Consider the following 25,673-nt stretch of genomic DNA (forward strand, 5'->3'; position numbering starts at 1 on the left):
TTGCTTTACTGGTGTTCAGTTACAAAAGATTTACGGGATTAAACTTTACCCGGTAGTGTGTATGTAAAATTCATGACGCCGGGATCTCTTCAGAGCACCTTTCCACATTCGAGCGGCATTTTTCTTTCTTTTTCCACATCGGAGTGGATTTCGAAACGTATAAAATATAGGAAAAAACTCAGCGTTATCTGCCCATCCTGCAGCTGAAAGCCAGGTGTGCGCTCATTGTTTCCCCACCGTTCGCGAAGATTTTGAATGGTAAGCAGTGCAATTTTTTTAACCAATTTTTATTTCCTCTTCGGCTTGGATCTGAGGTTCAGACAGTTACTTAGGTTTTGCTTTGCAACTGTTTCAACGACGGCCAAACAAAGTTATTTATTTTGCGATGTCGACTTCCTCTTTTTGATGTGCAAGCTGGCATTTTGACGAAAAGCTTTTGGTTTCCGTAAAGAAACCGCAACCAGGCCTCGAGAGATCGACAGTGTTTATTTAACTCAGTGAAGGCAGAATGTCACATTTTTTTGCCATGAAAAGGAAGTATTTTTAAAAATATCTGTTACAAATCCTCTGGCCGGGGGAGTTTTACTCTGATCGCACCTAAAAATACGAAAATAAGTTTAACCAAAAGAGGCTGGCTGGCTGCCCTGAATTGCAGCACGTGGTTGAATTTCAAGCACAAATTTGCATTCCCGAAGCGAAGAGCTAAAACAATGGGCGCGTGGATCAATCAGCAAATCGACTAATTGATCTGTGAAAAAGTTGCTGCTTTAAAGTCTCGGGAGATTTTATTTATATCCGTTCTTTTGTCTGCAGCCCCAGCAGCAAAATAGTGCAACAGGTGTCCCGCGCGAAAACCACAAGTAACGATCGCATTCCACGATATCTAAAAGACTAAACGATCGAGGAACACTTCTAAACAATTTTTTTTTTCTTCTTGTTTACCTTGGATGGCAAAAAAGTAAACATTTCGATAAAAACTTTTATGGGAGTCCATTAACGTGAATTTATATTGGACAGATTGCTCCGTGCTGCGGATGGAATTAAAGTGCTCCGTGCTCCGATCGAAGAAAATTCTTTGTTCTTGAACATTAGCATTACAGCAAAAATGAAAATGACGACATTAGAAAGCTGGGAATCTTACAAGTTCCGCACATTGTTCAGTTCAACGAAGAAAAGCCCCTCGCAGCCCCCCCATTTCGTTTTCCTTTATATTAGAGCTGACATGCAGTTTCAGCACTTTTGAACGAGGTATTTTCGATCACGCTATGGTAATTAATAATATTTGCACCCATAAAGTTGGCTTCGTTTCAAAATTCATGCGTTGTGCATGGCCATAGACCCGATTGAGCCCTGTCTTGCAATTTTAGCTCATTTTTATCAGGTACCAGTTTAAAACACTCGGATCACACAGCTGGTAACTATTGTTTGTATTATCATCGCATTTGTCCATATTCGATCTGCTTAGGAGGTCGACCTAACTTCATCGAGGCACGTTCTAGAATTCGTAATCGAAAATAAACAGTGATGTAACTGCAGCCGAAGCGGAAGATTAGTCAAGCCTAGATCCACATCCTTTTATAGTTTGTCCTTAAGTGGTTAATATTTTGATATGGTATTTCATGTTGCTATGCACTATATAATAGCGAATCGCACAGTATCCAAGTGAATTTGCTAGTTAAAGGGCTCAGTTATGCTCTAACACATCTCCGATACCTGTTTTATGCGTAAAATAAACTCAAGGAGTTCTCGATTTCTGGAGAAAGTCCATGAAAAGGTCGATTTCCAGGTGCATGTCTGCACGATTCCTTCAGTGATGCTGAAAGGTCAAATCTCTTGGTGTGTGTCAAATTACGTATTTGCTTTTCGAATTCTCTGGGAAAGGTAATGACGTACAACTTCCGTTGCTAACGAAAGCGCCCAACATTTCCTTTTGCTCAGAAAGCGAAAGCTCAGTGTTTTAAATGCAGAATAGATATTCACTTTTCACGAACAACATCTCCATTGCCAATTGTTTTAGCTAGAAGTCAGGTGCATTTCTGCAAAATTATGTTCGTCACTTGCTTTTATCACATGCAACACACGCAATGTTTATGTCATTCACCTTGTAACGGAGTTCAGGCAGATTTGGCGCGGAATCACATTGTTTATATTTCACTGAAATCTGACTCATGGTTTGCTGCCCACCCATTCCCAAGGGATCTCTAAGGCAACCCTGATTGGTCCGTGGGCGGGAAGTAATTGTATTGAATGTATGACGTAGTTGAATGGACAGTTGTGAAAGGCCCCCGGTCGACGGATAGCAAAAGCTGGAAACTGCAATACACGACTGTTGAAGGAAAAAAGTACGTATCTCATACATCTTTTTATCGGCAAGACTGTGATCGACGGCTATAGGGATCAATCCAAGGTGTTTCTCTTCTCATCGAATGTAGAATATAGCGGAGTTCGTGAATTTCCGGTGAGTAATTGTCGTTTTCAGTTCGAACGCGTGGAGAAGTTGGTTTTCAGTTTGTGTCGTCATTTGGTCTCGCTACGTGTAACGTATGCCTTGTTTACTTTGGAACCTCTGCTGTTGATTGCCTGAACAATTTCTTTTCCTAGAAAGGTTTTCGTTTGACTTATTGGGGAAACGTGTTCTCGATTGGCTCTAGTGCACGCATTTTGTTTGTTAGAAAGCTGCAAGTTTAGGGTTTATTGATCATTCAGGAAGAGCTAACTGCATTTGCATTAACGCACGCCACATTTTTAGCCGTCGGTGTTAAAAAGGTTTTTTCTCTAAGCAACAGCTCACTCTGTCTCGAAACATCGCATTAGTAAGTAACAGATTTTGGAGAGTGGGGTTTTACTCGGTGTTACGACCCTGAAACGAAGAGCTGTTTCCTTATTTCGCTTTTGCATGGCTGAAATTTTAATTTCCGTTCTAGTAAAGTGAGAACCTGGTGCGTTGCGTAGGCATACCAAATGGTTCTTTTTCCTGTTGCAGTAGTTATGCCTGGTTTCTTCTTTTAAGGTCTGTTACCTTTTATTTCTACCTGGAGAATGAAAGACTTTTATCGAAAGCTGTTCAGGCATGAAGCAAGGTTTATCCAGCGATGACCACTACAACGTTTAACCTCGCATTGTCTCGTGATACACACACTGCCTGTCCGGCGTTCCCGGATTTATCGCAACTTTATTCCTTCTTGTTTTCTGTGAGGTGCTTTTCAGTTCAGATGTAATCCCATCATACTAGTTTTTAAGGATGTTGTTGTCCGTCACGAGGACTCAAAATCGTGTTGCGAACGTGTCGTATCGTGCAGGGGGTCAAACAGCAGTCAGTACACAATTCTTTGAATGTAATTTGTTGGGGCTGTCTGCAGGCATCAAGTTTAGTGTGGTTAGCGATTCTCCAATCGTGCAGATCACTTTTTTGGTTGACTAAACGAAAGGTTGTTTGACCATTTTTCTGAGGAAATTCTTGTTTCAACATGGTCAGGGTTTCAGTTTTAATTTCTGATGATCGTGTTTCAGCTTGTGTTTTATTGATCTTCCAATTTGCTTTCTTTCAGCTTGGCGTTACGAAGAGTGAATTACCGCCTCTACGTAGGCAAGAGCGCCTTTGCCTTGGGGCTCGTGCACAGCATCGAGAAAAGTAGATCTGGTGCAGTTTTTGCCTTTTCGTTATGTCTTTTGAGACATTTCCTTGTGGTAGCCCTTGTGTGAGCCCCGAGGAGCCTGCACCCTCTCTTTACGTCGAAAACCCCGACGAGGATCCAAGCAGATTGCTAATCAAAAAGCCAATGGAAAGTGAACCCTCGCGACTTGCCGAGACAGCAAATATAGAGGACAAAATTATGAACGAGGATGAAATAGCTCAAGTTAACGCGAGTGGAGGCGAGGGGCTTAAAAACAACACGCTAAGCGAGGATGGTCGTACAAGGAAGAACGGTGACGATTCAGCACGTCGTGTTGAAGGTCGTCATGTTTACGATAAGGTCGACATTTCTAGACCTCACTGGATTCACCTAAATTACGGAAATCCGGCGACAAGCCCAGCCCATTCCTCGCTTCTGAAAGAACAACAACTAAAAGAAAGTTTGCCGTCTGGCCAAAATTTTGAATCTGGGGATCGCGCCAGTGTTATTATCAAGCGATCAAAGGAACAAGAGGAAATTGAGTCAGACTCTGACAACGAATCACAAGATACGAGCAAAGTAAACACGAATGATTCACTTCGCTGCAATGAGAATATTTCTGGTATTGAGGCAAGCGAGGAAAATGTAGCGAGCTTGCACGGTCACTCGCGTGCGATCTATTATAATTATGATGTGAGCCACGAGGAACTTCGCAAATTGCAAGACAAAGGAAATGCTAAACTTGTGCGAGGGATACACGGTGAAGCAAAAGCTGTGCCAATTTATTACATGCCTGCTGGATACTCACATATGGTCGCTATGCCAGGCGGTGCATCCGCCGGGAATGCAAACAACATGTTGCAGAGAGATCATTTTGCACAAGCAAACTCGAACGAGGTGAAACGCCTACACCTGCAGCAGCACTTGGATTACGTGGCAGGAAGACCCGAGCAGCAAGTCCCAGTTGCAAGTAATGTGAACACAAGCGAGCGATATGGGAATTTGCAGCATGGTTCAGCTGCTTCCGGCATTCAGTATGTTGACAGACGCCTAATGCATGGGGGTTATGCCATGGTCCCCGGAATTGGACCCGTCTTTTACCAGGGTATTCCTGTAGGAGGGGATCAAAGCCATTATGAGAATTTTACGTCACTTCAACAACAGTTTGTACCCATGAGCAATATCCCAGCCGAGACAACAAGTAGTCAACCACAAGCTCAGCCAACCGCTTCCTCTGGTGCTAACAATGATCATGCACACCAGCGAAGCCAAGAAAAGCTGCTAAGTAAGCGTCAAGTGTGCTTGTGGTAATTATGGCTAGTGATCAAATTAGAGTGTTCCAATATTAGATATTATTTCTGACCTATATTGAACTCGGCTATCCAATATAACTATCCTTTATGACGAAAATCCTTCTTTTCAATACAAAGTGGAGTAATCATGACAGGTGTAAATCCGGGCCTCCCTTCTTTATTGTTCTGGTATTCCCTTAAGAGAATTTGCAAGTTTTTATTTCCCACAATAGTATTCACATTTGTATTGTTTAAATATTTTGACAGCTATGAGCTCGAATTTGATATTTTGGCTCCTGTTTTCGCCCATCTCTGCATGCAATGTTTGGAAAAAATGTAAAGCAATTTCCTACGAGGATATGATCTAAGAAATTACCACCAATAGTGTTTTGCAAGTATTTTTGGCAAGACTAGACCTGCTGTTTGTAAGATTTTTATCCATAAGTGGCTTTTTTGACCTCATCTCTGCATGCAATGCTAGGAGAAAACTTGAAACATTTGTTTGCAAGTAAGTTCAATATTAAATTTTGGAAAGTTTTTTCTCCCACTTTGAACAGAAAATCATTGTTTTATACATGGTTTTTATTAAAGGTATATGGTACATTAACTTTCTTGGTTAATTTTAGTGAGTAAATTGCATGTGTCAATATAAGTTTAGACATATTCCTGTTTGACTTCTTTGCCCACTGATTTGTTGTTTTCAAGATAAATCTTTAATTTGAAGAGGTCATATGCATGTTTTACCACAAATGGAGGAACAGATGCTCTGAAATTTTCAATAAATTTGTTTACAACTATAAATTCCGGTTTTTTTAAAAAAGTGTTTTTTGGATCGGATTGTGTAGATATAGAATTTGTATTGTAAACATTCTATATGTTTTAAGTTTGGTCTGATGTCTGAGCACAGTTGTCAGACAAATTATTATTTTGTTCATTGCATGTTGTTTGAAAAATCCTGGCATGCATGGTTGACTCAATTTTCACTTAAAAGTTAAAAGCATTTCGATCAGCCAGAGTGATAAATTGTGAATTTCATGTTAGTGGAGAGTTGTTGACCTTACTTGTCCAAGGGCAAACAACAGCTAAAAGGAATTTGGCATTTTCTGAAAGCAGAAATGTGTAATTTGATATGATCAGATTAGATCAGGTTTTTTAATTTCCAGTGAAGGATCCAGTCTGTGATTGGCCCTTGTTTAAGTAATGAACATGCTGGATTCACTTAATATTTTTCCTATGTATATATGTTTCTAGCCTCATGCAGAGCCATGGAATATTATTGGTCCGTCTGACATGCGAAACAACCAAAACGTCTGAATGATGCATGCAATGTGGTGAAACTGAGCTTGTGATTTTCATGTTTTGAATTCCACAGATGCTTCCAAGCCTTACGCAAGCCCTGTGCATCACACCTCTGTTGTGTCTCCAGCATCAAGCTTGGAGGAAAAGAGATTGACAAATTCCCCAGCTGTTAAAAGTGAAAGTGGCAGTCCAGCTCCAGTTACTGTGGCAGAGGATGGCGATGGCAAAAGAGGGGTGCAGGCAAAATTGAAGGGAAAGCCCAAGCCAGCGTCTGGAACTAGCAAACCAGAAATTAAGTGTGAACAATGTGGAAAAACATTTGGTTCATCCAGTGCTCTTGCAAAACATAAACTTACACATAGTGATGAAAGAAAATATGTTTGTGGTACTTGTGGGAAAGGATTCAAGCGCCAGGATCATTTGTAAGTGAATATGGTCATCACTGCAATCTATCTTTTATGCTGAAACTAAAATTGTAAATTCCTGATTAAACAGCCCTAGCATAAAAAAAAAAAAATAGTGGTTACAAAATTGGTTTTCTTATATATCTTAAGAAGAAAATTTTAGAGTTCCTTTGGAAAGGTTCACTAGTCAAGAGGCTTTTCTGTTCATAGATTTTTCGAGCTTGTGATCCGAATAAAGAAACATAGGAAGCTTTTAAACCCTTGACCTTCAAAACTAGGATACTCAGTGATTAAATTTTGAGCAAAAGCTTTTTCAGACAATTTCCAAAGACATAAGTGAGGCACCTGGAGGCACAAAATGTTGCTAATAAAGCACAGCCTTGGATGTTGTTTTGCAACCTGCAAAGTTCAATATTTGACTTATCATTGTGTAGGATTTGAAGTAGAAGGAGTCTTAGTGGAGGGTATTATGCTCTCTTTTAAGACAAGACGCTGAAGGCCACTAAGAGCAGATTGATAAATTAGGGTGAAATAATGTGCAGATTATGAAGATGTACTAATTTACTCTTTTCATGAAACAAAACATGTGGAAATAACAGGCTGAATCAAACAAACAAGCTTATTAAAATACCAGACATTTTGCTGTATACAAACACAACATGCCTTAAAAGGATCCAAAAAATGATTGTACAGTAATGTGGTGTGTGGTTCCTTCTAGAACATCATTTTCACTAACAGCCTTAAGTCGTGCTGAAATTTAGATATGCTTGTGTTGCTGCGGAAACCAGGCATTATGAAAGTTACGCATGCCCAGCACTGGGTGATGTTAGTAAATTATTAACCCCTTTTTCACCAACTCAATAATAAAAAATATATATATTGACCAATTTATGGAACTCTTTATAATAATTGTATTATTGTACAAAGAATGAGTAAACTGAGTTCAATTTAACTTTTATTCTTGTTTCCAGGAATGGCCATATGGTGACCCACCGTGACAAAAAGCCATATGAATGCAACTTTAGTGACTGTGATAAGAGTTATTGTGACATGCGTTCCTTGCGTCGACATCTTGAGAATCATCACACTGCTAATGGAATGAGCGACTCCAGGACCCATGGAGCAGTAAGTCCATGCAGTGATAAACCAACTGTTGCAAATGTTGAGCGAGCAGACTCACCTAGAAATTTGACAAAATTGGTCAAGGGTAGATCACTTAAAGACAGAACTGACCACCTTCATGCCAGTGGTTACGACAGCGGCCGTAGCTCGGGAAGATCCACACCTGGAAGCACACATGATCCTGGTGTCGCTCGTGAGAGGCCAACTAATTTACCCTTAGAAGGACCTGCCTTGAATCCACTGAGAGAGCGCAATAGTGATAGCTTCAGTTCAACTGCATCTGAAGAGGTTGTTGGCAATTCTGGGGAACAAAGTGTACCAGAAAAGTCAACTGACGCACCAAAGCCCGTCTTAGCTGGTGACTTGCTCAAACAGGCTGCGGATAGGTTTAAGACACAACAGGTAGGACGAAACCCAGGTGATATGTGGCCAGAACGATTTCAGCAGCAGCCTTATATGGTGTACCACCCTTACGGCACCTCAGAGCAACAGTGGTATCCCACAATGTATGCCCAGAATCCACGCTTTGTGTATCAATATCATTCTGTATTCCCATCAGTTTATCAGGTGCCTGTCACTGGTCTTGTCAGCGAGCCTCGGCAGCGGATGATGAGTGATTCAGACACCCCTGAAGTGACAAAAACAGTCGGGGGTTCATCACAGTTAAAGCCATCGCCCTCTCAAGAGAATAATCGTCCAACTGATGCCATGCAGTTAGCTTATCTCAGACAACATCAAGTTGGAAGGGCCACAGGGACACCAACTGACCCTACTGCTGTTGCTGTGGCAACTGCTAAAGAAATGGGTCATTTTAGATATGCAGGAGAGAGTTATTATGGAGCCCACCCTCAAGGCACACAGTGGCAACAGGTTAGTTTTGTTGTTATAGTTAATAACTTCAGGCCAAAGGACTTTAAAAAAAACTTAAGACAGAATCCATCAGAAAATTGAGTAATTTCAATTTTCAGTGGACGAAAAACCTTGCACTAGAATAATTTTAACAATATCGCATTCATTTTTTACATTTTTCAGGGGCTGTAGATATAATAAGTTATCTGTAATAGCACCAAAGACTATTTCTCATGGGAGCCCGAGAAAATGCTTATTGTGCATATTAAGTACAAATCCCAAGTCTGCATTGGCATGTACATAAAAAAATAATCTATTGTCCTCATTAAAAAAAGACCATAGTTCCCTGGACACATGTCACAAACTCACAATTTTTTTATTAAAAACTGTTAAGCATAATTTAAATTTTAGGGAACAAAGTCACCTGTTTCCTTGGCAACATCTTGTTATTTCATCTACAGACTCAAAAGTTAGAGCAGCATTTTCATTTTAAAAAATCATTAATTCTTTGATTTGCTGAAAGGGTACCTAGGTGGATACAGGGGTCAGCGGGGTAAATCTATTTGCGTCATGTTTAGTTCTAATTTTAGAGTGATCTCAGTTTTATTATTTGGTGACAGAATATTGCTTTGTTTTCGGCTATAAAATTAATATTCAAATTTTAGAGGAAAACTTGTGGAGCTAGTGGTGGAATATCATCAAGACCACCAAACATACATGTGATCTTTACAAATAAGCAAATTGGTAGAATTTTGGTAATCTGGACTTATGCCAATGTTGGTGCATTGTGGTATGTGGTTTATAAAGTTGAAAGGTTTTCATAGAATAGATTACTCTTATGTAGAATGTGGCTCATTTATTGTACATTTTAAACTAATACTTTTTGAAAGAAATGTATTCAAAATTTACCTTTTGCTTTCTTTTAGAACTGAACCTGCTTTTAATTCCACAAAATGTTTTTTTCTAAGGTTGTCAGATTTTTATTCATTATGGGTCATAGTATCAATGCAATCTCAGATAATCATGTTTGCTTTTTGTGAAGCAGAGTTTGTGCAGACCTGTCCTTTCCTCACTTGGCTGCCTTCACGTACAGATCAAGATGAATATTTTATGTGTAGTACTTCAGGTTTAAATTGAATGAATTTCAGCCAATAGTAACCTTAAATACTGCGTCAGTATCTAAAGTTAGTGGCCTTTGCGTCACTTCTCAGGCCATCTAAGCTAGTGGCAAACTTTTGAATATTTTTGAAGAGGTGGACCAATATCCAATTGTTATTCTGCAAACAGAAGGGTTTGAATTTGAAAGCCAAATATTATAAAGCTTAACATGATAAATATTCATGAGAAATTCAGTTGTTTCTAGGCAGCCAGCTGTTTCGTTGGTTATTCTTATCACCTGTGACTAACACTGTCTTCCTGTCTCTGATTGGTTCAGTGTTGTTTGACTTGACACATGATTGACTTGTGGTTGTCTTCTGTGGTTCATTCAAAGCTAGTAAATTTGCATTAGTTTTTGCCAGAACCAAAATTAAATTTCCTTTTCCTTGTTGTGGTCATGTGATCAACTTTCTCGGTCCTGTTGTTTTTGCTTGAAGTGTGGCACGTCATTCATGAGCTGTTGTAGTGTTTCAACCCCATCATTGTAGACAGATTCTGCAAGGACTTGTGTCCTCTTAAACCAAATGGAATTCAATCATAAACTGCTATTTCAACTCTGCCCAAGTGGAATTCTACCAAGCTTAGTGCTTTTTGTGGAGCAAAATGGTTAAGGCATGTATTTTATTCTTCTCTCAAGCAAGTTTATATACCTCTGAGGCTAGCTAATGCTCAACTAAGATATAACAAGCTGATTCAATCCAGGGTGACTCGCTGTATTGGCTCAGGGCTTTAGTCTTTGACTGTAAGGGCCTCTGTTGATAATCTTTTTGTAAAGAAAAGGTTCAAGACATCTGATAATTTCATATCTTTTTTTATCATCTCTAAATTTTGCTCCAGAGTAGGTGATCCTTTAATTTTGATTACATTCATTGTATCTTTGATATTTTTAGTATTTCCTTTATGGTCTTGATCAAGTTTACCTGTCCCTGTGTGTGCTCTCTGTTTTAATAAAGCATAATTTTTACTGCTGTTTAGCATCTCCAAGGAAAAATTTTCATTGTCAGGAAAGAGGAGAATTTATTTTAATTTATTGCATGTTGCATTACCATCACACAATCTATAGTAAGTGAAAACAGCATATAAAAGGTAAAATTTTGTAAGGTTTGAGCTTAAAGAAAAATTAATGGTTTCAAAAATAATATTTTAAGTTTCTTAACACCTTTTTTGCTCAAATTTGTATATTTGGTGGAAATAAGATTTTTTTTATTTTTGTGCTAACAGTTCCTTGAAAATGGGTAATGTTGGTTGAAATGTCTACTTGATCTAGTGAAGGTTATCTTAAAGCATTGTTTTTAGTGGCTTCAATGCAACAACAGCAACATAACTTTTTCTACAGATTAAACCAGAATTACACAAAATAATTTTTATCTGGGCCCAGTACCATTGCATAATATACTGTAGTTTTATTTTCGTTGTGGCTCATATTTTGTTTTCTTTTGTTTCAAACTCATTCTTGTACATTACCATCCCCTAAAACAAAATAAAAATTAAATGTGCACCTCAGCATAATTCAACATGTTCACCATCACCACCAACATATGCTTTTGGAAAAAAGTCCTGGCAAGCTCTATGAATACTTTGACGTCGTCAGTAACACAGTTGGCTCATATCACTGAATATAAATAAGGACTGCTTATATCAAGATCTCAGTGAATACTTACCTAATGCTCTTAAGCACACAAGGTCAATACCCAACATGCAACCAGCACAACGCACCATAATAATACAACAATGAAATTATCATGAAAAAGACTGATGCAGAATATATAGGATCATAATCACAATGGCTCTATCATACTGATAGATTATCCTGTTAAAATATTCGATTTATTGATCATTGTGTAACTAAAGCTTTGTTTTTTGTTCATTTTGTTATTGCTTTTTTTTTTTCAATGAAATTGTGACATTTCTTAGTTTTGAAAGTGATTGATGGTGGTAGTTTGAATAGCCCTTGCCTATCACTAGTATTAAATGTCTCACTGATGTAAATATGTTTGTGCAGTTGTACAAACCCAGGGTCAAATTTTAGCCTGAGAAATTAATATTTTTCATTAGGCACATAGTTTGGTAAGTGTCTTGTATAGATAGCCTCTACATCAATAATTATTGTCAGTGTAACTTATTTCATTTTAAATTCCCTAGGTTCGCTATGATGAAACAACAAATGCTTACAATTCGGCAACATCAATGGGTAACAGCAAATCGTCAAGTTATGGTCATGCCACAGTACCAGATAGTAATGGGCTGGCAAACAGCAATGCTGAGTCAAATCATTTGGACACAGTATCACGTGGAACACAGTTCCGTCCTGGAAAACTGGATACTAACAGTGAACCACCTGAAAAAAGACAACGATTGTCGGAAGTAAGTGCTGGCGAAAGAGAAGGCATTAATGGAGCACTGCATGGTCAGATTAAACTTGAAGACAATAATAATTCACAGGAAAAAGCGAGAGAAGGGCTTTTCAGAAATCCTGCAGAGATAGTCACCCCACGACGTAAGCAGAGGCCACGACCTGAACCCTTGACGATCCCACCATCAGCCAGTACTACCTACTATTCAAATCGACCAAACTCACCAATGGGCCGCAGCAGACCATGCTCGCCACCTTACACACCTCCACCCATGTTGAGCCCACGCAGTATATATTCTATCGGAAATATAACCCCACGATTGGGCCCATCCATTCAAGTGCCCACAACTCCTAGCAGGCTTCAGCTACTCAGCAGTCACAGCCACAAAAGTAAGACATCATTTTACGTACATTTGTTAAATACAAGTGAACTTTGTAGGAGTAATCAGCCTAAATGCCAAGATTTAACGGTCACTTAATGGGAGGTTAACGATTACAAAAGTGAAACTATGCACAGGGTTCCTCTTTTGAGAACAGCTGTATTAAAAATGCATCTGTCTATTCAAAGAAAAGTCATTGGAACATTTTTTTGGTTGCAATGCAAACAATGCTGGGCTGTCACTAAAAATTATTTTGTAAACTCTAAGTGGCATAGTTCATGGAGCAAACATGGAGAGCTCCAACAAAAACAATATTATTTGAAAATAATGACTGGTTGCTTTTACTCTTGTAGGTTTTACTGTAGCTGAATTTTAGAAGTAAAAGCTTTGGTACATTAGCTTTTGATCTTTTTATTACATATGAAATGCACCTTTTATATCTGATGGCAGAAATCTCAAGTTGGATAACCAAGGATTAGTCCCTCAAATAAGAAGACTTTTTGCGTCCTTTTTCTTAGGTTCTACTTTATGTGATTTTTTTTTCTCTCTTTCAAGTGGAATGCTGTAATGCCAATGACTTTCCTTATTTTTCAGGCTTTGATTTAACAGGAGATGAAGAGGCTTTACCTTTTCCTGAACCGTAAGTGTGGCTAATCTATTGTTAGATAAAAAGAAAGGAACAGAATTCTTCCAAATACATTACAAGCTCAGAAGATATCCGATCGTATAATCAAATTATCACAAAATATACTTTGTGGTATTGCCTTTTGGTAAAAAACTCTAAACCAATTCTTGCAAGGAAGAAAATGCCCACATGCAGTGACTCAAGAACAGTGTTTTGATTGTTTCATATTGTGGACAACTTATGCATTTTTACAGTTTGACGTTGATTTGATTTTGTAAAGATTGAAGTCAACAGAGAGCCTGGTACTCTAAAAACATTCAGATTAATGAACTGCCATTTACATTCTCAACAGAAAAATCAATGTTGGTCGTGAGTTTCAAGCAGAAGTACCACCTTTTGCTGGTAAGTTGTCAACGTTAGTTTTAGAAAATTATCACAGTTTTAGTCTGTCAGTGAGGTGCAAAAATAGCCAATGTCCCTCCCACTCTATCAAATAAGTCCCTGCAAACATCCCAGGCTCTAATATACTCTCTCTCCTCAAACTGTCCTTAGTTAATGATTAGTGTTGCTCAATTTGCCAGTGGAAGTTTACACAATGATTGTGTTACTATCAAAAGTAATTAAAGTTCTTTTCACGATATTTGATGTCAATCTTGGTTTTTCTTACCAAGGCCATAAAGATGATGCAAAATATGATGAACACAAAGCAACTTTAGTTTGGAAACCAGTTGATGAAAAGAAGAGATCCAGAAGAGAAGAAAGTGAGTGTGCTGGGTTAAGTCTTTCGTTTCTTTTTATTGTGTAAGTAATAATGGAGCAGGATTAAATTTTTTGAGTTTTGATTAATGCCACTGGGTAAGTGCCTGTTGCAATAACATTAAAAAAAAGAAATAAGAAGATGTAAAAATTATCATGTTGCAAGCATCAGATTTGGAAAGAAAGATTGGGTCCAAAATGGGTTAAAATATTAAATTAGATGGTTTATAAAGTTGTCCTCAAGAAAGCAAAGTACAATTTGCCATTGGACAAAGGAACCATGCATGCACATCTTCAGTTCATGAAGCCTGTAATTACTGTGGTGTTACATGCATAAAATGTAGTATATGACTACCTTATCCTGGTCATTTGTCTAAAATACAACCTCTAAAATTTCAGTTGAATCTTTCCTGGAGATGGCCTGCTCTGTTGCTGTATTAGGGGGTGGATCAAACAAAGAATATGCCTTACACATCTTGCATAGAGCAAACGGAAATGTGAAGGTAATTTAAAATTTTGATGTGATGCTTTATCAAGTTTAAGGGTGATCCAGATAAATATCAGTGATCTGAGATCACTTGGATCCTAGCACATCAAAGGAACTGATGAATCAACCCTGGGAAAGGATTAATCGGTTTATGTGATTTTCCATGATCTGATTGATGTTGGATCCTGATCAGGATCTGGATCATCCCACAGGTTTTAGTAAGATTTTAAGAAGGTGGCAAAGGCTTTGAAGTAGGTGGAAGAGGAAAAAAACTTGCGGCAAAAGCGTGACTTGCGAGCGCGAGTTTCTGGAAATAAAATTAAAATCTGGGCCTCTTAGGATGCATTTCCAGTATTCTGGCCTATGGGGCAAAAATTTAAGTGTGTGAACAGAACAGAGACATCATTAATTTTGACTTCTTTATTCAGTTACAGTACATGAATACTCTATTTAAACTGGGGTAATTTGCAAAGAAAAGTAGGCGGCAAGTTTACGTGAAATAACTGGTGAATTTCGCCGGCCACCGGCTCTTGTTGAAAACCCTGTCATCCCAAAGGAACACACTCTTAGTTTTCATGTCCTTGAGATCGATGTTGATGTCTGAATGTGAACTCTTTGTAATAACTGTGTTTATGTCTTGACAGGAGGCCGTTAAATTGCTGCTATGTCAGAAATATATTGCACAACAAGGTGACCCCATGTATGATTATCACTATGAAGGTAAAGTTCATTTCCACTGGCCTTTGAGGTAAATTATGTTATTTTTGTAGCAATATACAGTCTCTGACATATTGTTTGTGTGTTTTCAGGATCAGTTCGATGGGCATCAAAGGAAAGACAGATTTTTAGGCAGAACTTCAGAACAAAGGGCAAAGAATTCAATGAAATTAAAAAGGATGTAAGTGTGATGTTGTTGTAACAACATTCCAAAGAGGCTAGTTTATTCTTGTTGATGCAGTCAAATCCGTTTTTAAAAAACAACCTGGCATTTACTTAGTTTGGAAGTTATGTATCCTTTAATAGCTGCAGTAGCTGTGGAATATTAAAAAAACTAACATAAGATTGAGTTTTGGACTATTCACTTCCTTAATCTAGTGTTAGCACCTTTTCTGTGAGTAATTATTCTTTTATCTAGGAAAATTGTTCAGCATTTCTGTCGCTTTTCTCTCTAAATTGAGACACTTTAATTTTATTTTTAGTTAGTTAAAGTAGGGGTACAAATATTTTGGTAAATTCATGGCTTTGCAAGATGGTACTCTGGGATTTATGCTGTTCCCAAAGACTCTGTTGAAAAATCCCAATTGACTTTGTATGTGTAAAGTATTGTAACCTTCCACTTATTGTTAGTATTTTTCATTGCAGGTTGGAGACAAGAAAACAATATTTGATTGTATTGAGTTTTATTACCAATGGAAAGCTGCGTACCCTGAAGCTATCCGCGGAAGAACTCGCTACATTGACTCAGACTCTGATGAAGTAAGTTAACCTCAGATAAACAAGAATATACCCTCATACTGAAGTTGTGATACAGACTAGGTTCTTGCGGTCTATAAATCCAACTTAACTTAGTAACAAGGTTCCATAAGTTACAGTACAGACCAAGAAAAAACGGTTTATAGCTCTGGGTTTCAGTTAAGAGGGAAAGATTTCAGTTTAAGTGGAATGGCTTTTGACGATTTATACATGCCTAATCCTAAACACAGGAAGATTTGATTGGTGTCTAAAATTGTTGAGTCATCAAAAACATTCGTATTGTAGTAGGTTTTCTTTCACAAATTGTGATCAAAATTAACAAACATTGGAATTAAGTAGTACAGTGAAATACATGCAGCTAATTTGACCAATCAGAATGGATGTAGTAGATGAAAGAGAACTTGATAGTAATGTTAAGTATTATCTGCTAACACTTGGGCCTTGTGTATTTTTATCAGGACTATGAAGATACCTCAAGTGAAACTAACAGTAACCCCTCCTTTTTTGAGTGCGATTTCCCTCAGTGCAATGCTGTAAGTTGAGATGTTTCTTTAAGATCATTTGTTGTAAAGCGAGTAAACCTGATGCTTGTGCAAGTGGTATTGCTGATCCCTGCAGTGAAAAGTGTGCATGTCTCATATGAACTTAGTAAGTTGCCAGCTGTTAGCCTGAGCCACAGACAAATCTATACCCCTGGTTCAGTCCATCTTCGAAACAGCACTGAAATCCATGTTCTGGGACTCAGCTGTGTATCAAGATTTGAGTACGTGCCATGATTGACCTGTTTAAAAAGCCATTGTCCATATGCCAATCAGGTTGAAGGGAAATTCGAAACACACTTCCTGAGTAAAATTAATTTAAGTCCATTGGGGGCCTACAACAAGTATCTTAGCACCCTTTGCAGACATGACTAATCAGGATTAGATGACTTTTGCAACACAGGCTAGCTGAGTGTCTGCCTACTGTGAGTTTTCCTGTATATATGTGAAATATAGAACACCCAATCTGTTGTTTAACAGATTTGAAGCCTGTCTTGCAGTGACTCTTTTCCTTTCATTTTGCTTTGCTTTTTTCTCGATTCTCATTCATAGTTGACTTTCTTGTTTCTTTACAGAAATTTGTATCCAGACAAGCTCTCAATGGTCACATACGTGTTCATGGAGGAAGGTACCTAACAGAATTTCCATACTTTGTATTGTTGTTACTAACTTCATTTAGGAAAAGTGCACATACATAAAAATTTTCCCTTGAATAGTTAGCACATACAAAACTTAAAAGTGGAAGTCTGTGGGTAGGAGTAACGATTCATATTCCTTGCAGTTCGATTCGATTTCGATTTATTTCGATTCGATTATGTGAATGTTTCTTAATTCTTATAACATAATGCGTAATGTAAACAACATGCAACCCTAAACCCTCAATTTGAGAATAGTAGCAGGGACAGGAGGATTCACAGTCGCTTGGTTCGTCACCATGTTTGAGAACCTGACAAAGTGTGTGTCGCACATAGTTTGCCTTATTTGGAAATTCTCATGGGGTGGTTGAAGGACAGCATTTTTACCAGGCAACACAAAATGGCACACGAAATGCTATCGTCTTTGCTCGTCAATCATAAACGCACAATTTAAATCGTTCTGGATTCCAATTTTACATATGATAACTCACTAAGGGCACCCTGGAAAAGGTGTGCAAAAATTGAACCAACATCGAAACTTGGAAGCAAAGAATAATCGTGAATCGAACTGAACGGTCATATACTATCTGTGGGCATAACCTAAAACATGGCCAGAGCACTTCCACAACTCTGATACTCACGTAAAACAATCTTAGCAAAAGCCCTTAGAGGATGTTATTGTTAAGCTGTTGGTGACTTTTTGTTTGTGAACTTTTTCCCTAACTTTTTTCTTTTCAGTGAGAATTGATTATGTTTTTTACTTTATTTCTCAGCTTCATGAAACCGTCAGAACCAAGACGTAAGAATCGCAATACAACGGTCGCAGCATCAAATGGATCGAGTGCGGGACATGTTGTGAGGAAGAGAAAGTCTCCTTCACCAGCTCCTGCAACCAGCGTGTCTGAGTTAAATAACCAAGATGGTCCATTGCCTGAGTTCGCTTGTAAAGTGTGTGGCAGGTGAGTTTACACTTGTTGTGCCTCAGAATCTAAATCTGTTAAAGGGGCTGTGTCACGCAGTCAATTTCATTTTGTTTAATTTTGCCAATTACACGCCCTCAATCACTATGGAACTTAAAGTAAGCAAAGAATTACAGGTAAATGACAAAATTGGAGATCCGAGACAAACAAATATGTCTCCTGAGCATTATTTCTGAAGTTGCAAGCAGCAGGGATCAACTTTGAAAAACTGTTAGGCTGAACAGTTTTCAAAATCCCTAATTTCAATGCGTTTCAATCTTTTTCAGTTTTGCCCATCCGTGGTATCTGTTGTTTCTGTTATGTTATTTTAACCTTCCTTTAAAGTTTTTTTAAAGCGGTTATTTTTATGTTTCTCTTAATTTAACAGGCATTTTGTAATTTCCTAATTTGGCTGAATTTCGTGGCACAGCTCCTTTAAGAAGAGGTTTCACTTTAGTGTGACTCAGCTCTTCCTCATTGAAACAAAAGCCAGACCTGTCTGACTTCGTTTTTTTTACTTGGTTTGGGTAGAGTGAGGAATATCTTTAGGGTTGGGGGGACAGAGGAACATGGATATTGGTATCTGATTCAGATATCTGTTGCTTTGATTATTGAGTTTCACACTGTACTTACTTCATTTGCAGAATATTCCACAAAATCAAAAGCCGGTCAGCGCACATGAAAACCCATGTGAAAAGACCTGATGATGATGATAGCAAGATGGCTGCAAAGTTGACTTCCTCCAAAAGTCATTGACTCTAGTGTCGCTTCTTTTTTTACGAAATATGGTTACAATGAACAGTTCGACTGTATAGTAGTATTTATGTCTATGTAAGTTATATCTAAGTTATTCTTAATTTATCTGGTTTAGATTATTTCTCACTTGGTGGGAATGGAATTTTTCACTCAAGCCTGAGTAGATCTCTGTGCTTTAAATGTGATGAGGGTAGAGAAGAGGGTGGTTTGCAAGTTTTTTCTGACAATTACCCCTAGGTGTGCCCTGCACCAGTTTCTAGTATACAGACTGCCCTATTGTATAGTTCCAAAAAATATCCGTACCCCTTCCACAGTGGGCAACAGAAATTCTGAGAGGAGGAGTGACGGTTCCAAAGGGAGGTAATTTTCAAGAGGGTGGGGGTGGCCTCGGAAGGTCTTTTTTTCTGTGTAAGATTGCTTAGTTAGTAAATGGCAACAACTGCTGACATGGAAAAAGGGTAAGGGGGGTATGACAGGCACCCCATGGAGTTGAAATTCGGGACGGGGAGTGGAAGGTCTAGAACCGGGGGAGGTATGGATATTTCCTGGAACTACACATTGTGTCTTGCGTCTTGATGCAGTGAAATGATAATATTTTGCAGGACAAACTTAATATTGTGGCTGCAATAACCTACAAAGATTACTTTTTGTATTTATTATGTATAGTAAATTAAGTTATCTGGTGCATGTGGGAATGGTTGTTTTGGTTCCAAATGTGCCAGACAAAGATTGATATTTTTATGAAGGAAACCAGTGTTATTTTAGGTTAGTTTGTGACATTTATTCACAGTTGCTTCCCCCAGCTTCCAGCTTCTTTGCCTTGTCCTGAATTGTAGGCAGCTCTTTGCTTGGTGCAAATTTCGGTCAAACTGTAGGCTGAAATGTTTAGAGTAATCATTGCCACTGCTTAACCTTAAAATGAGGTAAAGGTTTTCTTGTTTCCAGGCTTTTTACTAGAACTAATATTTTACAGGAAGCATTTCAAAGCCAGCATTCATGTTATTCTGTTATAAACATCTTCTTTGAAGCTTTTAAGTAGAGTTGAAACTGGAAAGAAGTATTCCTGGGAATGAGTGGGTATTTTCAACCTAAGCACAACTGCAAGCTCCTTCAGGGCATTTAAATCTGATTTCTCCTATCAGTTTTACCAACTGTAAACATGGCGTGTTGACAAGGCAATTACTTTAAAAGATATCCCTAATTCACCATGTAACAGAGCTGAGCATAAGGTTTCAAGGAGAAGCTAGGAAATTTAAAAAAAAAAACAGTTCATTTTATTTTTTGCTTTGGATATTCAATTATAAACAAGTAGAAATGATTGTTGCAGTGCAACAGAAGAAAAGTTTTGTAAATAGTTCAAATGAAATCGTTTTTGAATAATTTAAACGTTTGCTCGGGACCACTTCCTTTCATTCTGCATTTGCCACTATAGAAACGAGGAGGGAACTGGAGCCGAATTGCGCCTCGCATTTGTTTCTGGGAAAGCGCCGGTCAGCTATTGGCTAATTATTTCCCCTAGGAACAGTGCCAAAAATCTTTGCGAAAGTAAACTCGCCCCAGTTTCCGTCTGGTTTTTAAAGTGGCGAATGGTTTGGACGGCAAGTTCAGTTTTAGTATGGAGTAATTACGCAAGGGAGCTATTTTTCAAATTCTTCCTGCGATAAGAAGTGGTTTCAAGAAGTCACTTTGTGAACATTTGTTGCGGGGAAAAAGATGTTTCCTTATCGTAAGAATGATGGTGTTAGTTTATGTAGATATTTTAAGAAGTGTTGAGTGAGGACAAAGTTTGTTTTGGTTCAACAAGACTGCTGTACTGTTTGAAATGCCGACAGGATTATGAATAGTTAATTTATGAAGAAACAAGTCGCCGAAATATTTTGTACAGAAAATTTAATTAATTTGATCCCAGATGACCTGCCCAAACTGGCGTCCTGTTTGTTCCAAGTTGTTTTTTTTTTCTTTGGGTCTCGTTTGGATGTGGATGAAAAAGGGCTTGGAAGCGGATTAAACCTTACAAGTTTACTCATAGAACTCGCAGTAGCTGAAACTTGACGTTGGTAGTTTACCTTGTATATAGAATTGTTGTGTATAGAATCGGCGATGTTGGAGAGAGGATAGACACAAAATAGCTTGTACAGCAAATTGAAAGCAATTTAAGTTATGAAGCATCTTTCGTGGTGTACATTTACAATTCTCTCTGGATTCTAATTGAATTTAGAGACTATTCATTGTAAAAAATAATGAGCTTCATGGCTCTATTTTATAGGAACTCTGTTCTTGCTTAATTAAGATATTCAATAAAGCGTGTATTTATTGGTCATGTCTCTTGTGCTGTTGAATTTTACTCAGATCTCAGAAAAAGAATCCTGCCAATAAACACCCTTGGAGCTGAACTTCCTTTTGGCTTCTAAAGTGAGAAGGGATCAACTGATTTAGGTTTCTGGGAAACTGCCCGCCTACCCCTCCCCTAAGCTAACGTTAACACTTACTTCTCACTTAGGGCAAAATGTTGGCTTAGGGGAGGGGTAGGTGGGCAGTTTCTCAGAAACTTAATTTGATCCAGAAGGAGGGGATGCTCTGCCGGAACCGCGTCTTGAAGTCGCCGAAGCCCGAACTTCTATACCCTCTTACGCACGTCCGTACCTTCAAAATAACAAGGTTAATAAAAAATAAAACGTAACATCTTCAATCGACTTTCATTCCTATATGTTGTCACGTTAGTAAAGCAAAGGATTTTTCCAGTAAACATCTTTAAGGGACTTTTCCTTCCAGTATTTATCACGCGAGTAGAGTTTTACAAGCTTGGCGACCACTTTAAGTTTTTCATCTTCAGTGGTTGGCCACAGATTTATGTCAAGAACTGATTTTTTTATTAGCAAGACCAGTCTGGTTTCCGAAACTTAAATGGCTTCCTTCGTCAGTTGCATTTGTCATAGTCTACTTACAGCCTGAGCCTTTGGCGTTCCCGCCTCGTACACTCGTACCCAGGAGCTTCTCGAGAATTTCTGCGGTAGTCGGCAGCCCAAGGGTCCCTTGTGCCTTATCGTTTTTGAAGCTTTACACATGTTCTCGCGCCGCGATTAGCCTAGAAGATCCCAAGAAGCGCCTAGGTACGAGTGAGCTAGGGGTTCCAAGACATTTTTCGTGCGCCACGAAAAGGTATCTAGAAACGGCCCGGGACGGCGCAAGTCCTGCTCCAAAGTGAGGCACAAAAACTATCCGATATGTGACGCTCCACTTTTGAGATCGGCGCGACGCAACTTCGCTCCGCCACAGAGATCGCGCCGCCACAACCGTTCTTGTGTGTGAACAGAGACCGTATCCGTTATAATTTTGATGGCCGCGCAAAAGCTATCCAGAATAATCGTCTGACCATGAATATTGATAAAACTAAAATACTTGCAAAACAATTTTAAAAGCATAACTTATGATATTCATGTTTATTATATCGCTCCATTTTTAATAAATTCAGGTGGACCGACAAGTAATCCGCTTATAATAAAGAACCCATCACTGATCGTAAGTATGCTAACGGTGTGACTTCCTGGACGAACGCGACGTGCAACTGTGAAAAGATGATTACCAAATTCGACTATGTTATCTACTTTTATCGCCTTTTCTTTATCGTTATCCAACCAAATAAGGGCCTGACCACCAATGCGCTGGGCTGCCCGCAAAACAATGATCACAGATCTACTAGTAACATGACCCGATACAGATTCTGCATTCCATGGTTCAACGAAAATATGGAATATGGAATTTCAATTTTACACAACAAATCTTTTACGCAGAAAGTTACAATTCTATACCTATGTGCAACGTCGAGCTGTCCATAATCTTCAAGATTCGTACAATCTGGGTTTAGACATTCCTCGGTTTTCGGGTCTTTTCCTAAGCCGGACACAAAATTGACAAAGACAATATTTGAGCGTGGCATGTGCGTAAGGATCTGCCTGATTAGTGTCTCCAGTGGGGCAGACTTGTAGGCTGCTTGAAAATTTACTGATTGTTCCACTACAAACAAATCAACATCCACTCCCACGGGTAAAAATGTTTCATAGCAAAATGCAAATAAATAACTTCCCAAACTGCTTATTGCTACGTTGTGTATTATCGCATGAGACCCTGTCCACTTCCCAATTGTAGCGTTCCACCATGTAGCAAACAAGTTATAAAAAATTCCTTTTATATTTTTTTCATCTTGCTCAAGATTCCCTCCTGCGGCATTTGAACCTCCAACGATGGCTATGTTGATGTCTTTTCCTTGTAAAGCTTTGTGATAAAGCCGCTCAAGTTTGAGGGATTGATTGAACAACTCCACGTTTCGTGTGGCATTTCTTAAGAATTCCTTGTGCAGAAGACGTTGCTGTGATTTCAATGGCAATATGTCACTTAATTTCAAAAGCTTAATAGGATTTTGGTGTAATCCTTGCTTGAAGCACTCTCTCAGTTGTGTGTATCTTTTCTCTGCTGGAAATCTCCTCTTAAGATGACTCTTCTCTCGGGCAAAATTTCCATCGTGGACTTCCCACGTTGCTTCTCCCAAGTCGCTCGCACTCTCTCGACCGAATGATATCTTCAATGTCGCTAAGAAAATGGCAAGAAATATTATGCCCACAGTCATTTTTCCATTACCGAGACTTATGCTCGAAACTTGAGCTTTTTAAATGAATTTCGGGTAGAAATGCCGTTCTGTAAAAGAACACTGAACCAAGAAGCTAGAAGACCTACACACCCGCTACACGAAGGAGGTTAGTCCCGAGCTGTACTATAGATCACCTAGAGCCTGGAGTTTATTTCTGTCCTGGCTTGGGAATACTCCTTCTCTGACTTCACTGGCATGAAAGGTACCGACAGAACTTACGACTCTTGAAACTCAAAGAGTCATGTTATTTAATTACTCTCAAACTCAGAAGACCGTGAACACCTGAAAACTTTCATGAATGTTCTTTGTGTACTGGCCAATCACAATAAAGTTCAGGATACGCGAGCAAAGTTCAAAATCGCAAACTAATTATTGCCGTTGCTGTTTGCAGTTTACTTATCTCGCGACTCGTTGGCTTATTTCTCGCAACATTCCATAAATATCTCTGGTGTTGACGGTTTTGTGAGTTTCACAGTAACTATTAAGACTGATAAAGGACTGATTAACGTTATTTAATCTGACCTGAATATCCACGGTGTTTTTCATGACATCATCAAAGGTAAGCAAGGCAGAAGAGCACACTACAAGTGTGAATTCAGCGCAGCAAAACCAATAAGAAACGCTGAAGTGTAGCTTAGCAATTCGTTAAGTAATAATTAAAGACGCGTTATCAGGCTTTATTGGTCAACATAAAGCTAAGTTATTTAGCTTTGAATAGAGGCTTGCAGATTTGGGAGCAGTAAAAAGTTGTGCCAAGCTTACAATAATGGTTAGTTCTAGCCTTTTCTAATAACGTTTGTCTTAGTATTTCAGTTGTTTTCATGTTGTTACGAGGCGACACTAAAACAGGGTCGACAGGTTGAGGCAGGTGGCGGGAATGCTTCCGAAACTTGAACCGAGAAATTAATTAGAACTAGTTAATGGTTCTGCTACCCTGATACCCTGGGTACCAGAGGTTTATTCTCGGGTGCGACTGGGAGCTTCGTTTCGTCGGCCGCATGCCGAAGACACGAGCGGCGAAACTGCGAGAAATACCTCTGACGAGCACCTTGATTTACCGCGCTAGATGGACCTTGATCTTGTCTCTAATCTGTGGCCAGTTGGAAAATCTGGACTGGACTGGACTGGACTTTTTTGGGGGGCGGGGGCGGGGTGGGGTTGTATTATTTTTTCTAGTCTGTAAGAAAATCGCGTTTTCAACCTTTCCCCAACAAGCTATATTTTTTCATTTGGGGGGGAGGGGGGAGGAAAGGACTTTACTTTTCTTTTAGTCCGTGTTTTAGTCTTAGATTGGTCACTCTGTTTGACTCACGGCCGTCACGTTTCACTTGAAAGTTGAAGAAAATAGCAGGAGTGGATGTTACGTGTTGAAAATACCCTAAAAATTATCTCGATATTTTTTGGGGTGCGTTAGTTATTAACAAAAAGACACCCACTTCAGTGACAATGAGATTTAAATTGAAATTGAACAAGTACTATTAAATAAGAGACTTCGGCCCCAAAGACGGGGTTTTCTTCGAAATATTTTACAGAAACCTTGCTTTGTTACTTCTTCGCGTTTTGTTATTAGCTTTATTGTTTTGTTGCAAAATAAACATACCACACTTGCTGAAAATGGTGAAAATTTAATAAGCGCCAAGCCTCGATTCAGCGCCCACACTCAAGGTCCAAAAATTTGGTAAGCGCCCAGGGCGGCTAATTGAATAAATACCATGGTATGTGGACCAAGTACTATTGTATTTGGTAGTCGAACATAATCGACTTATAAAACAACAACAAACTCCGTACTCTGAATTTGTAACATAGGCTTTGTTTTTCACTGTCTTAGAAAACTGTTTATGAGGGGGACAACTAATGCTGATCAAGTGCTTAAGCCCGTTCAGCCGGGAAGAGAATACTTAGAATACTGCATCTTCTTAGCTTTATGTTCCCTCTTTTCATTGTCAGTTTGAAATTGTTACTGAAAATTCAATGAAAGGATAACGTCTATTCATAGCCCAGGTCCCAGTGGTTGAAAAGTTGCTTAATGCCATCCACTGCATGGATAAATTTCTATAGTAGATGGCATCAACAGACCTTTTTAGCTTGTATGTTTTGTTTTCCCAGAAAGTGTTGCGCTTTCCACCCAAATTAGGCAAATTCCCGGCGGCTCCGGAAAATGTCGCGTGGTTTGAATTGGGAAATACAATAAAACCTGCAAGCTAAAAAGGTCTATTGGGTTTCCTAATACAGTCGCACCTCTCTACATCGGCCCCTTTTTTTCGTTCCGACAGAAAAAAATCCATACATTGACTCTTGTTTAAAAATTCTCTATAACGGCCACGTTA

At 38.8% G+C, this 25,673-nt stretch overlaps 1 protein-coding gene across 1 annotated transcript; it reads left to right on the forward strand.

The window, feature by feature from the left end:
- The first annotated feature begins 1,556 nt into the window (after positions 1 to 1,556).
- Positions 1,557 to 21,021, forward strand: LOC140944001 (uncharacterized). Its single transcript, XM_073393107.1, has 16 exons — positions 1,557 to 2,458; positions 3,549 to 4,899; positions 6,279 to 6,627; positions 7,581 to 8,601; positions 11,881 to 12,481; positions 13,066 to 13,111; positions 13,449 to 13,498; positions 13,768 to 13,857; positions 14,252 to 14,355; positions 14,984 to 15,059; positions 15,149 to 15,237; positions 15,702 to 15,815; positions 16,271 to 16,345; positions 16,927 to 16,979; positions 17,760 to 17,945; positions 18,590 to 21,021. Exons 2-16 carry the CDS (start codon positions 3,663 to 3,665, stop codon positions 18,699 to 18,701), a joined length of 4,203 nt encoding a protein of 1,400 aa, XP_073249208.1. The 5' UTR covers positions 1,557 to 2,458; positions 3,549 to 3,662; the 3' UTR covers positions 18,702 to 21,021.
- Positions 21,022 to 25,673: the final 4,652 nt, after the last annotated feature.

This window comes from Porites lutea, chromosome 7 (assembly GCF_958299795.1).
Source record: "Porites lutea chromosome 7, jaPorLute2.1, whole genome shotgun sequence".
NCBI lineage: Eukaryota > Metazoa > Cnidaria > Anthozoa > Scleractinia > Poritidae > Porites > Porites lutea.